At 43.3% G+C, this 13,937-nt stretch overlaps 1 protein-coding gene across 2 annotated transcripts; it reads left to right on the top strand.

Moving 5' to 3' along the window:
* The first annotated feature begins 228 nt into the window (after positions 1-228).
* LOC108702080 (kinesin-like protein KIF3B) lies at positions 229-11,619 on the top strand. Of its 2 annotated transcripts, XM_018237076.2 has the most exons (9): positions 231-1,706; positions 4,131-5,596; positions 6,737-6,838; positions 6,921-7,043; positions 7,141-7,259; positions 8,656-8,769; positions 9,432-9,537; positions 9,630-9,808; positions 11,350-11,619. In XM_018237076.2, the coding sequence occupies exons 2-9, from the start codon at positions 4,193-4,195 to the stop codon at positions 11,435-11,437; spliced, it is 2,235 nt and encodes a 744-aa protein (XP_018092565.1). In that variant the 5' UTR covers positions 231-1,706; positions 4,131-4,192; the 3' UTR covers positions 11,438-11,619. The 2 variants fall into 2 exon arrangements, with proteins under 2 accessions (XP_018092567.1, XP_018092565.1); XM_018237078.2 differs by lacking the exons at positions 9,432-9,537; positions 9,630-9,808; positions 11,350-11,619 and having other exon boundaries at positions 229-1,706; positions 8,583-8,715.
* The last annotated feature ends 2,318 nt before the right edge of the window (positions 11,620-13,937 follow it).

Genomic DNA, 13,937 nt, shown 5'->3' with positions numbered 1-13,937 from the left:
TATAGTTCATATAAACAAACTGCTGAGTAGCAATGGCGGAAATTGAAAAATGGCTATATGGCACAGGATAAAAAATGGATAACAGATAACATTATGTTCTACAGAGCTTATCTGCTGACTGCTGTGTAACTTGAGCCTTTCTCCTTTGAATGGCTGCCCCCATGGCTACACAGCAGCTTGTTTATATAAACTATAGTAATATTTCTGAAGCAAACACACCAGTTTTACTAGTACAGGCAACACTGCATTATATTTTTATTATTTTAAAACAATTTCATGTTTTAAAGTTACTGGTCCTTTAAGGATTTGGTTCAGCCAGGGATTCAGCCCAATGGAATCTTTGTGAATGAGTTGGCGTATGCTTAGTTCAAGTATTACATATATTGCTGGGTAAACTGTAGATACAGGTGTTGTTACACAGCAAATACGTTTGGGACCTTTGTCGCGACTCCTGAACTAGTCTTATGACGTTTTGATCGTCGCTTGGTTATTGGGAAAATGAGGGTCATGCACCAAAGCCATGTCATTGCCTGAATTCATTGTCAACTGCCTCTCCTTCTAAATACAATGATCCAAAGATAAGGAAATCTATTTCATTCTGTAACTTAGAATCATTCACCCTGTATATTGTATCAATAAATGACTAGTTACTAAAGATTCACCTCTTTCCAATATATTGGAATCAGGACAGGCAAGTGAAGGTGATTGTTTTCCTTAAAATAAAAATCATTTCCTCATAATAAGGAAGGGGGGGGGACAACAATAACTACGTCTGTACTGAAACTATTTTAGGACATAATCAGCCAAAGTGAGTGATGTGATCTCCTAAGCCCACACAATGCAGCTTTCTCTCTCAGATCTCCCCCTCCTGTCACACCTTAATGGTTCCCTCCTCCCTCTCGTATAGTATCTGGCTCCTCCCTCGTCATTCCTCAGCGTTCATCTTTCCTAGGAGCGAGGCGGATAATAAGGCTGATGAATGAGGGAGTCGTTCTAGAAGGGCTGAGTAACGAGACTGAGTTCTGAGAGGGACGGAGGAGTGAATAGAGTCTTATTGGAAGGGGGAGGAACATAGCAGGAGAAGCCGCATTGTGTTCGTATAGTACAGACTGACTGAAAGAAATGTCACTTCTCTTCCGGGTACGGCTGCTCGGCATTGGGCAAGGAGGCAATGTTGACATTCTAGCTCCGCCTCCACCTTCAGCCAATCAATGACGCCGCTGCGCTGCTCCTTATGAGGCGGAGCAGCAGAACTTCATCCATTCTGTGATATTTGGGCACAGAGCTAGTTCTGAGCTGCTGCGCTGTTTATGTGAGAGAAAGTCCCTTTATATAACCCTCATATTTAATAGCTGACCAGTTTGTGGCTTGATTAGACAACATTTTCAGGAGCGAAACAAAACGACCTTCCCGTCGCTCCCGTTCCATATCCAGTAGAGGTCATAGTGTCCCCTACTGCTCAATACAACAGCCTGAGGCGTTTTGTTAGTGGCAGTTCGTGGCAAAAAGTAAAGTCGGTTAAAACTCGGCAGTTACTGAAGCAGCGGTTGCTAAGGAAGAAGAAACTTTGTAGATGTTGGCGTTACTAAGGAAGTGAGCTGGTCGTTACTAGGTTGGTAACCAAGGAAGTTGGAGGCAGCAGTCATTCAGCATCCGGTGCTGGGACAGAGTGTAGGACAGACTGACCGGCAAGCGTAGAATGGCAGGTAGGGGTCTAACAGCGTGGGTTTATGGAAAGTCTACTATTTAACTTCTTGCGCCAATACTTCTATAAATATTGGGGTACAGGTGATATATTGCCTTACTCAGTTATTCCCACATAATAACATATCCCACCCCACTATACTCCCAATCATGTTACCCTCCTCACCCTATACTCATAGTATATCTTTTATCCAACCCTAACCCTCATCATATATCAAACTCCTTATCCTACCTCTGTACCCCCTCATCATGTATCCCACCCCTGTTCCCTCTCATCATGTATCCCACCCCTGTACCCCCTCATCATGTATGCCACCCCTGTACCTCCTCATCATGTATCCCACCCCTGTACCCCCTCATCATGTATCCCACCCCTGTACCTCCTCATCATGTATCCCACCCCTGTTCCCTCTCATCATGTATCCCACCCCTGTACCCCCTCATCATGTATGCCACCCCTGTACCTCCTCATCATGTATCCCACCCCTGTACCCCCTCATCATGTATCCCACCCCTGTACCCCCTCATCATGTATGCCACCCCTGTACCTCCTCATCATGTATCCTACCTCTGTACCCCCTCATCATGTATCCCACCCCTGTTCCCCCTCATCATGTATCCCACCCCTGTACCCCCTCATCATGTATGCCACCCCTGTACCTCCTCATCATGTATCCCACCCCTGTTCCCCCTCATCATGTATGCCACCCCTGTACCTCCTCATCATGTATCCCACCCCTGTTCCCCCTCATCATGTATCCCACCCCTGTACCCCCTCATCATGTATGCCACCCCTGTACCTCCTCATCATGTATCCCACCCCTGTACCCCCTCATCATGTATGCCACCCCTGTACCCCCTCATCATGTATCCCACCCCTGTACCCCCTCATCATGTATGCCACCCCTGTACCTCCTCATCATGTATCCTACCTCTGTACCCCCTCATCATGTATCCCACCCCTGTTCCCCCTCATCATGTATCCCACCCCTGTACCCCCTCATCATGTATGCCACCCCTGTACCTCCTCATCATGTATCCCACCCCTGTTCCCCCTCATCATGTATCCCACCCCTGTTCCCCCTCATCATGTATCCCACCCCTGTTCCCCCTCATCATGTATCCCACCCCTGTACCTCCTCATCATGTATCCCACCCCTGTACCCCTTGTCATGTATGACATCCCTATCATGTATCTGATCACTATACTTCTCATCTTGTTTCTGACCCCTGTAGCCCTCATCATGTGACCATAGGAGTTAGGTTGGTTTTGCTTGAACAAAAACATTGAACTGATGGGTGTGTTTGTCTTTATTTATCTTGAATGTCAGTGTGTCACTGTCCGTAAGTTACTACGATACTAAGGTTAGATTGAGAGACAGTGTCACCTTTAACGAGATACTGATATCAGAAAATAACCTTTTTTATTATTTATCATAACATTGTCTTTGAATGCTATTTCTAATTTTGCCATAAAAGTATTTGCCTGATGCTTTTACGTTACCTTTCTTAATACCCAGTTACTGTATGAGGGAGCTGCCATATTTGTGCTGCAGTAGTCCATTAGCAGTAGAAACTCTTAACTGACAGGTTAAGAAGGGACAGTCAGGTTGGCAAAACAGTCTGGTTTAGGAATTTCAAATGACAATTACTTACAAAAGCAGAACTTTCAGAGAAAAACAACATGACATATATGTAACTTTTAAAGTAGATTAATATTTTGAATTTTTTTAGTGTCAGTATCACTTTAACTGGATAAGCCCCAGGCCATGAGTCTAATTGGGGCAAGTACCCAGAAAAATAATTTAATGAGGCATTTCCCAGTGTTCTATTGGCCATCAACATCTACTGGAACATCCACTCTACTTGGGCACTATATCTTTCCTACTTAACCAGCCCCCCCCCCCCGATACACTATATCTGTCACAGGACCACGCCTATCTCTTCCTTGGGAAACTCTATAACCCTCCACACACCGGTACTATGTAGCCCTTTCTCGCTGTCACTTTAGTTGAATACAGAAACCGTTTCTAATAGCCTTAAAGGGGAAGTTCACTCCTTGGGACTCAATACTGACTGACACTGGTAAATCTGTTTTATTTTATTTTTTAACCCTTTAAATTTGTTTTAAAGTTAGTCTCAACAGCGAGCCAGTGAACCCTCTGCCTGATAATTGAAGTTGGCTACTTGGTACCATTAAATTGACTCGGATTGTGTGTCCTTCCCTTAACCTGCCTAACATCTATAGTTGATCCTTAGAGAATGAGGTGGTGTCTGTCCTGCAGATATATTCAGGTCTGTTATCACTAAGTATGCTCATACAGGCACAGCTAGACCCTCTTTCCCCTTTAAGTTAATTCAGAAATGATCTGGTATGCAAACAGTGAGTGTCTCTGCCCACCAATGCTGCCTTTTTCTATATTCAGGTTTGTGACGAAAACGTCCTTGAAGCAGTGAACTTTGTGGCTTCTACTTGCTGGAAAACAAGATGTCCAAGTCCAAGAGCTCGGAATCTGTGCGGGTTGTGGTTCGTTGCCGTCCCATGAACAGCAAAGAGCTGGCTGCTGGGTATGAAAGGGTTGTTAATGTGGATGTAAAACTTGGGCAGGTGTCAGTAAAGGTTCATAAGGGAGCCACCAACGAGCTGCCCAAGACATTCACATTCGATGCGGTTTATGACTCCAACTCGAAGCAAGTGGAGCTTTATGATGAGACTTTCAGGCCACTGGTGGATTCTGTCTTGCTTGGCTTCAATGGGACCATTTTTGCATATGGTCAGACAGGAACAGGAAAGACCTACACAATGGAGGGAGTGCGTAGTGACCCAGAAAAGAGAGGGGTAATACCCAACTCATTTGAGCACATATTTACTCACATCTCAAGGTCTCAGAACCAGCAGTACCTGGTCAGAGCTTCCTACCTAGAGATTTACCAGGAGGAAATAAGAGACTTATTATCTAAGGATCAGAGCAAACGCCTGGAGCTGAAAGAGAGACCTGATACTGGGGTGTATGTCAAGGATTTGTCTTCCTTTGTTACCAAGAGTGTTAAAGAGATTGAACATGTCATGAATGTAGGGAATCAAAACCGATCTGTTGGAGCGACCAATATGAATGAACACAGCTCTCGCTCACACGCCATCTTTATGATCACAATTGAATGTAGTCAGATTGGTTTGGATGGAGAAAACCACATCCGTGTTGGGAAGCTGAACTTGGTAGACTTGGCAGGGAGTGAAAGGCAAACAAAGACTGGAGCCCAAGGAGAACGGCTGAAAGAAGCAACTAAGATTAATCTCTCTCTTTCCGCACTAGGAAATGTTATCTCTGCTTTGGTTGATGGCAGGAGCACTCACATCCCATACAGGGATTCCAAACTCACCAGGTTACTGCAGGATTCACTTGGTGGAAATGCCAAGACTGTCATGGTTGCCAATATAGGGCCAGCCTCCTACAATGTGGAGGAGACATTGACAACTCTGCGCTACTCTAACCGAGCCAAAAATATCAAGAACAAACCAAGAGTGAATGAAGACCCCAAGGATGCTTTATTGCGGGAGTTTCAGGAAGAGATTGCAAGGCTGAAAACACAGCTAGAGAAAAGAGTTGGAATTAAAAGGCGAAGAAGGGGAAGAAGAAGAATGGCAGGGGGAGAGGTAGAAGGAGATGAGGACGAGGAAGGAGACTTATATGAAGGGGATGATGTTTTGGAAGATAAAGAAGATTATTGGAGGGAGCAGCAGGAACGGCTTGAAATTGAGAAGAAGGCTATTTTGGAAGACCATAGTTTGGTAGCAGAAGAAAAGCTGAAGTTACTAAAAGAACAGGAAAAGAAAATGGATGATTTAAAAAAAGAGCGAGAAGCTATGGAAATGCTGAGTTCTAAAGTCAAGGTAAGAGAGATATGGACAAGAACCCTAAGTATTCAGTATTGCTGGAAGTAGCGATAGCTCTTCTCATTTTGACTGTACTGTTTGTTCCAACAGCTCTACTTTGGGTGTCCTATTGCACCAACTCTATGTTTTGGAGTGGGTGCAGTGTATATAAATTCTGTGGAGTAAGGCCTTGGGAGAATTGCGGGTGGGTGCAGTGTATAGTTTGTATCTTGTGTAAAGCTGATAGCAACAGGAATATGCTTTGGGATAGTTTTGGGTGAGTGCAGTGTATAGTTGGTAGGTGGAGTAAAGGTGGCCATACAAAGGCAGATTTATTCTGCCAATACAGGCCCTTTAGACCGATTCAGCAGTTTATTTGCACTTGTATGTGGACCTCCCACTGGCTCACTCGACCGATATTTGGCCAGATGTCGATCAGGCAGGTTTGATTTTTCTGCTAGTTGATGCAGTCCTCTCTCTGACCTTTTGTATACCTGCTATTGGAATCTGATTGGTTGGGCCAATGATCAGATTAGAGTCTGATGTTGTCTACCTTGGGAGGGCATATCGGGAAACATCTGCTCGGTTGATGACCTCACCAAACAAGTGGATCTTATAGTGTATGGCCACCTTTAAAGGAGAAGGAAAGTCTGTTTGCACCTGGGGTGCCATATGTTAGGCACCCCCAAGTGATTGTTTTGACTTACTTGAAACCCATGGCCGGTGCTCCTATCGGCAAAAAACTGCAGTGGGCCGGTGTTATACCAGTGAGAACCACGGAGAGATCTTCTTCCTGCTTCTTCTTTCTTTACGCGGTTGTGCATGCACAGTAGAACGAAAAGTGGGACTTTAACTTAAAAGTCGGCTATTTTGTTCTAGTGCTCATTGCGTTTGCCTGGGGAAATTTGAAGAAAGAAGAAGACGGAAGAAGATCTCTCCATGGTGCTTGCTAGAAAAACCCCGGGCCGGTGTAGTTTTCTGCCGATAGGAGCACTTGCCCGGGGTTTCAGGTAAGTCAATATAATCCCTTGGGGGGTGCCTAACTTGTGGCACCCCTAAGTGCAACCAGACTTTCCTTCTCCTTTAAACTGAGTGGCAGGAATAGACTTATTTTAGATTAGTTAGATAATTGTAGATGAGAATGACTCTGTTTTTCAGGCAATGGAGAGCAAGCTGCTAGTTGGAGGAAAGAATATTGTGGATCACACAAATGAGCAGCAGAAGATTCTGGAGCAGAAGCGGCATGAGATTGCAGAACAGGTAAGTTGCTCATTGTTGGCAAGGAGCTATGTGAGAGCGAGGCTGGTTGCGATCTTATTATTATCTATTATTATCTTATTAGAAATGTCGCGAACGAGAGATGCAGCAACAGATGGAAAATCAAGACGAGGAGACCCTGGAGCTGAAGGAGACATACAGTTCCCTGCAGCAGGAGGTGGACATAAAGACCAAGAAATTGAAAAAGGTAACAGGTAGTGGAATAGTAAGGGGTGTGACCTAGAACCTCCCGTCAGTGGCTCCTTTCCCGGTGGGTAAAAGTCCTCTCTTTCCATCCGCTTCAGCTCTTCTCCAAGTTACAGGCAGTGAAAGCTGAGATCCATGACCTACAGGAAGAGCACATTAAGGAGAGGCAGGAGCTGGAGCAGACACAGAACGAACTCACAAGGGAGTTAAAACTCAAGTAGGTTTCCCTCACTCAACACATCAGTTGTGTATTAAAGGGCTACTGATATTCTTTTTAAATAACTGGTGTGCCACCAACTTTTTCCTAAAACACCCATAAACGTGTCCTGCCATTACTACACTTTGGGCCTGTAGAGGGCTGATCCATAAACATGTAATGGAAAGACATCCCATAAACACATTATATAATTAGTACACTGACCGATAAACATGTCACTGTCACGAGCACATTCTGGACCTTGGTGGGCACTAACCCATAAACTTATCACTGCCATTAGTGCAGTTTGGGCTTAGGGGGCACTGATCCATAAATGTCACTGCTATCAGTACACATTGGGCCTATTGGGAGACATCCCATAAACATGTCATGTGATTAGTACTCTGGGTCTAGGAGGAGGGACCCATAAATGTGTCACTGTCATTAGTACACATTGGGCCTAGAAGGTATAAACATGTCATTGCCATTTGTACACTTACTGTAGGCCTAAAGGTGGTCATAGACACGCCGATAATATTGTACTAAACATATTTTCATACGATATTTGATTGTGTATGGTGGGAGATGAGCTGACTGATATTGGCAGAAGACTTGGATATTGGTCGATGGAGCTGGCCTGAAAAATTTGGTCAGTCGCCTTTAAAGGCACCCGAACATCGGCCATTGTTAGAGCTGAATCATCAAATACAGGTAGAAGTCTATTGTTTCTCCTTGTATATCTGACCATTCAGCTCTACACGTGTGTATTAAAACTAACCATCTCTCCTGCAAACATCTTTTCCAGGAAAGATTGTAGTTGCCACCTTAAGAGGGACTGAAACATACAGTATAATTGCTATGAAACCTGAGCCTTTTCTCTTTTCAATAGCTGCCCCAAGGCTACACAGCAGTTTACTTATATACAGGTATGGGATCCGTTATCCGGAAACCCATTTTCCAGAAAGATCTGAATTACTAAAAGGCCATATCCCATAGACTCCATTTTATCAGAATTTTGAGAAATTATTTCCTTTTTCTATATAATAAAAAAACAGTACAGTGTACTTGATCCAAACTAAGATATAACAAATCATTATTGTAATCAAAACCAGCCTATTGAGTTGAATTCATTTTTACGTGATTTTCTAGTAAATGTAAGTTATGAAGATCCAAATTATGGAAAGAGCTCTTATCTGGAAAACCCCAGGTATTGGGCATTCTGCATAACAGGTCCCATACCTGTACTACTATATAGTACAGTATAAGCAAACACATCAGTCATAGCAGTACAGGGCAACTGTACATTATATTTTGATTACTTACAAACATTATTTTTTCTTTAAGATGGGCTGAAAGGTGTAGGTGCTACTTACACATTGCCAGCAGGCCAGGAGTATAAGTTACTTTTCTTGTACAGGCACCTTATCATTGAGAACTTTATTCCGCTGGAGGAGAAAAATAAGATGATGAACAGATGTTTCTTTGATGAAGAGGAGGATCAATGGAAACTGCACGCAATCAGCAGGCTAGAGTGAGACCCTAACCCTAATGCACTATCATTGTTACATTGTTACCAGGCAAGGTTATTACAACGGGTGGTGTAGTTCATGCAGTGGAATTTACAGTTCTAGCAAACCTGTACAGTATACAGGAGGGGTTATAGGGGCTTAAAGAAAACCAAGATTGGTTGCATTGGTATACTGTCTTTGACTTTTTTCCAAACGTGGACTGTTAACCGGGTATTTTAAAAGTGAGATAATGAGCTCTGTATAAGCAAACCCTAAGGTCTAGCCTTTGAGATATGGAGCTGGTCATCTATTTGATGAACTTCGCCTCTGGAAACAGAGATTTATCAGAACTAAGTGAGACAGTAAGTGCTAATGTGAAAGCGCTTTCATTTTCTTGCAGGAAATAAGAAATATGTGTATTTTCTAATTAAACCAATAGCCAAAATGTACACCATTCTTGAAGTACACTGCCCCTTTAATGGGTATAAGTACTCTACAAGGTATAGGGGTTTAACATATACCATGCCTATTCTGGGTGGGTGTGGTGAATAAAAAAACAGGTGTGGGTTAGGGCTAAACTACTGACAAGATCCATTCTTTGGTGGGAGGGGGGACTTATGCAGAGGGCTGTATCAATAATAATGTTCCTTACTCATTACTGACCTGCTCCTCTCTGGCTCTGTAGAAACCAGCAGATGATGAGGCGCCCAGTGTCAGCCATAGGTTACAAAAGACCCTTGTGCCAACATGCCAAAATGTCCATGATGGTCCGACCTGATTCCAGATACAGGGTAAGCATCAGCAGAGGCATACAAAGCATATAGTCAGCCATTGTAGCATTTTCATAGGGATTATTGCTATGCACATGCTCTGCTTTCCGCAGGCTGAGAATATTGTTCTGCTGGAGCTGGACATGCCAAGTCGCACAACGCATGATTATGAGGGCCCTGCTATTGCCCCCAAAGTTCAGGCTGCCCTGGAAGCTGCTCTGCAGGATGAAGATGATATACAACTAGATGCATCGCGTTTTGATTGTACGGCCATTAAAAGAACAAAAGCAAGGTATGTAGCATGCAATGCCTGGCAGGTTCATTTTAATATTGATGTAACAAAAAAAGCTCCAGCCACACTGATTTGTACCCTTAGGGGCATATTTATTAACACTGGAGATGAACATCACTGGTGATGTTGCCCATAGCAAACAATTAGATCCCTTCTAACTTGTAGGCGACATGATGAAGCATAATAAATTTTCCTTTTCACGATAGTTCCCCTTTAAGGAATGTTTGTAGTTTCTATAATAGATAAAATAAAAAGCCACAAGGACATAGTTATAGATTTAGACCCAAACTTGAACAATATCCTCATTCATGTTGGCAGTCACAGGCTTGGATGGCCAATACCCAATAGGGTAGTGTGTCTGCTTCCTAGCCAGTAGTTCTTTGGTTTGTTCCCATAAGCAGACTCTATCTTCATATAGCTTTAAAATTGATGAGCTTCTCCAGTGATAAAATGCCTTGTATGTTGTGTACTTAACTTATTTCAATCAACATGGAAAATAAATTAGTATAATAAAAACAGAGGAGTCTGAGGATGTATGAACTCCACAGCCCTGTTTACATATATATGTGTGTGTGTATATATATATATATATATATATATATATATATATATATATATATATATATATATATATATATATATATATATATCTCTCTCTCTCTCTGCAGGAATAGCGGCACTCACGGGACTCTTCTGAAGCTGAACAAATGTGATACTTTATTGGAGACTCAACGTTTCGATCCCCCACAGGGATCTGCGTCAGGAGGATACAGAACAAACAACCAGAGGATATTTTCCTGACGAAGATCCCTGTGGGGGATAGAAACGTTAAGTCTCCAATAAAGTATCACATTTGTTAAGCTTCAGAAGAGTCCCGTGAGTGTCACTATTCCTGCAGATATACCATTACATGTCTGCTGGCACCCGGGTATTTACACAGGAAACGGAGTGCACCTTTGGGACATATATATATATATATATATATATATATATATATATATATATATATATATATATAGTATATGACAGCAAAGATTCAGAGAAGCAGACGGCACTTCTGAAAACGGGGTTTATTGGAGTACCTGCTGGTGACACCTTACGCGTTTCGGGAGTTATCCCTTAATCATAGGTATATATAGTATATGGGTGTGTAACTACAAGAAGCTGAAACAGCAGGTCTAGCTGCTTGCGGTGTATTTATTACATCTCTACTACATGCTTCATGCCTTGAGTGGCCCTTTGTCCAGTGAAAAAGGGCCATTGGGCAGTATAGAAATGCTAGGGGTGGTGTTATGGGGGGGGGGCAGGCTTACCTTTCGGCTTCTGTTCTACTAAACCAAAGGCACCAAATCACTACCTGTTGTTATCCACATGCTCAATATTGGAACATAATGCTCCACACTGGCCCAGAATACATACACTGCTCACTCCTGATTCCTGCTCTGCCAGTACAGACTTTCCCTAGTGCTGCGCCATTGTAGTAGGTCTTACTAAGATCTTAACCCCACATCTCATCACGTTGACTTGTTCTTTTCTTATAGGCCCAAAAGCAGCAGGCGAACTGGAGCCAATGGAAACTCCACAGGATCTTCACTCTTTCCTCAGTCACGAGGCCTGGTACCCAAATAATCACAGGGACTCAAGAAAGGAAATCCCTTAGTGTTACCATGGGCAGGCTGTATGGATCTCAGGCACAATCACTGGACTCATGGAGTAGCAGAGACTGTTCATCTAGCTGGGCCAAGGAGACCTTGTATATGTGTATTTTCTGCATGACTGCAAAAAGGCATTTCCCTGGCAAGTTGGGGGTAGAACCAAGTATGGTATCTTATTTAGAGAAGGTTGATGATACTCCTCACCTGGGTATGGCTGCATCCTCTTGGATTACTTAAGTGAGCTAGCAACCCGTCAGGTTACGCGACTGCTGTAGTGTGCTGTAAGCACAGAGGGTATTACTGATGTAATGCACAACATGCTCCTTTCTATTCATTATACATGTGCTACCAAACCTACACATACCTGTGGGGATGCAGCCGGTGCACTCTCATTACACTACAAATAAGTCCCTTTTCTGCTCTGGGACATTCCCCTCTACCTGCAGTGTGTCTGCTCTTTTGTGCCTCTTCACTGTCTCCTTGGCAGGGGCGCATCACTAGTGTGCAATTGCGCTCTCTTACATAGTAAAATAGTAAGTAAGGTTGATAAAAGACACACGTCCATCAAGTTCAACCTTTTTTTTTTTTTTTATATCTGCCTATCTGCCAGTTGATCCAGAGGAAGGCAAAAAACCCATCTGAATCCTCACCAATTTGCCTCAGAGGGGGGAAAAATTCCTTCCTGACTCCAAAATGGCAATAGGACTAGTCCCTGGATCAACTTGTACTGTTGCTATCTCCCATAACCCTGTATTCCCTCACTTGCTAAAAAGCTATCTAACCCCTTTTTAAAGCTATCTAATGTATCATCTAATGTATCAGCCTGCACAACTGATTCAGGGAGAGAATTCCACATCTTCACAGCTCTCACTGTAAAAAACCCCTTCCCAATATTTAGGTGGAACCTCTTTTCTTCTAATCGGAATGGGTGACCTTGTGTCAGCTGGAAAGACCTACTGGTAAATAAATCATTAGAGAGGTTATTATATGATCCCCTTATATATTTATACATAGTTATCATATCACCCCTTAAGCGCCTCTTCTCCAGCATGAACATCCCCAATTTGGCCAGTCTTTCCTCATAACTAAGATTTTCCCTTTACCAGCTTAGTTGCCCTTCTCTGTCCCCTCTCTAATACAATAATGTCCTGTTTGAGTGATGGAGACCAAAACTGTACGGCATATTCTAGATGGGGCCTTACAAGTGCTCTATACAGTGGGACCCCCTCCTCCTGTGACTCGATGCCCCTTTTAATACAACTCAATACCTTATTTGCCCTTGATGCTGCTGACTGGCATTACTTGCTACAGACAAGTTTATTATCTACAAGGACTCCAAGCTCCGTCTCCATTATGGATTTGCCTAGTGCAGTCCCATTAAGGGTATAAGTGGATATTGTTACATCCCAGGTGCAGGACTTTACATTTATCAACATTGAATCTCATTTGCCACTTAGCTGCCCAGATTGCCAGTTTGTCAAGATCGTGTTGCAAGGATGCCACTAGAAAACTAGACTTCTCCCCCCGGAAGTCTCAATGATACCTAACTCTCCCCTCCTTCATACTAAAATGCCATTCCTGCCAGCCTTCCTACTGGTACCCATGTCCCCTCTCTCTGGTACAAATTCCACTCTGCTCCCTTCCCTCTCACTTGTTCCAGCTGTCTCTGTGTCCACATATCTTGTTGGCCAACTGTACCCTCTTTAACCTGGGCTTTTATTTTGTCTCCCTCACAAAAGCCCTAATGTACCAGTTTATACCCCTCCACTCCCCAAAAACTTAGTACCATAAACATTGCTAGACTGAACACCAAAATAGCAAAGTTGTTAACTTATTTATTTGTATCTTTGTCTACTGGTGAATGTAAATGGGAATAAACACCTTGTCCTTCCAAATGTTGTTGCGACTTAGTGCTTTACTCTAGACCAGTGATCCCCAACCAGTAGCTTGTGAGCAACATGTTATTCTCCAACCCCATGGATGTTGCTTTCGGGATCCAAAAGCAGGTGCTTATTTTTGACATTGCAAGTTTGGAAGCCAGTTTTATTTGCATAAAAAGTAAGTATAGTGGCAAGTAGAGTCTCCAGTAGGCTGCCAGTCCACATAGGGGCAACCAAATAGCCAATCACAGCCCTTATTTGGCACCTCAAGGAACTTTTTCATGTTTGTGTTGCTCCCCAACTCTGTTTACAGTTGAATGTGGCTCGTTGGGGACTGCTGCTGCTCTAGATCCCCTGCTAATCCCTAGGATTCCCCAGCAAGCACAACTCCCAATGCTTTTCTCTAAATGATCTCCCAAGCAGTGCCATCATCTCAGCTCCCTCCTTATTTACTGTATGGTGCCCAGCAATGTTTTCTCTTGGGTTCTGCTAGCGCCTAATCGCAGTGCTTTACTAATCATCACCTCAGGATACCTTTCAGTTGCCTTCTTTAGAACAATAGTAAACCACATGAAGCCCGAGGCGCTCACTCTA

The sequence above is a fragment of the Xenopus laevis genome, chromosome 9_10L, assembly GCF_017654675.1.
Source record: "Xenopus laevis strain J_2021 chromosome 9_10L, Xenopus_laevis_v10.1, whole genome shotgun sequence".
Lineage (NCBI taxonomy): Eukaryota > Metazoa > Chordata > Amphibia > Anura > Pipidae > Xenopus > Xenopus laevis.
This window is presented reverse-complemented; position numbering and strand designations above follow the sequence as displayed.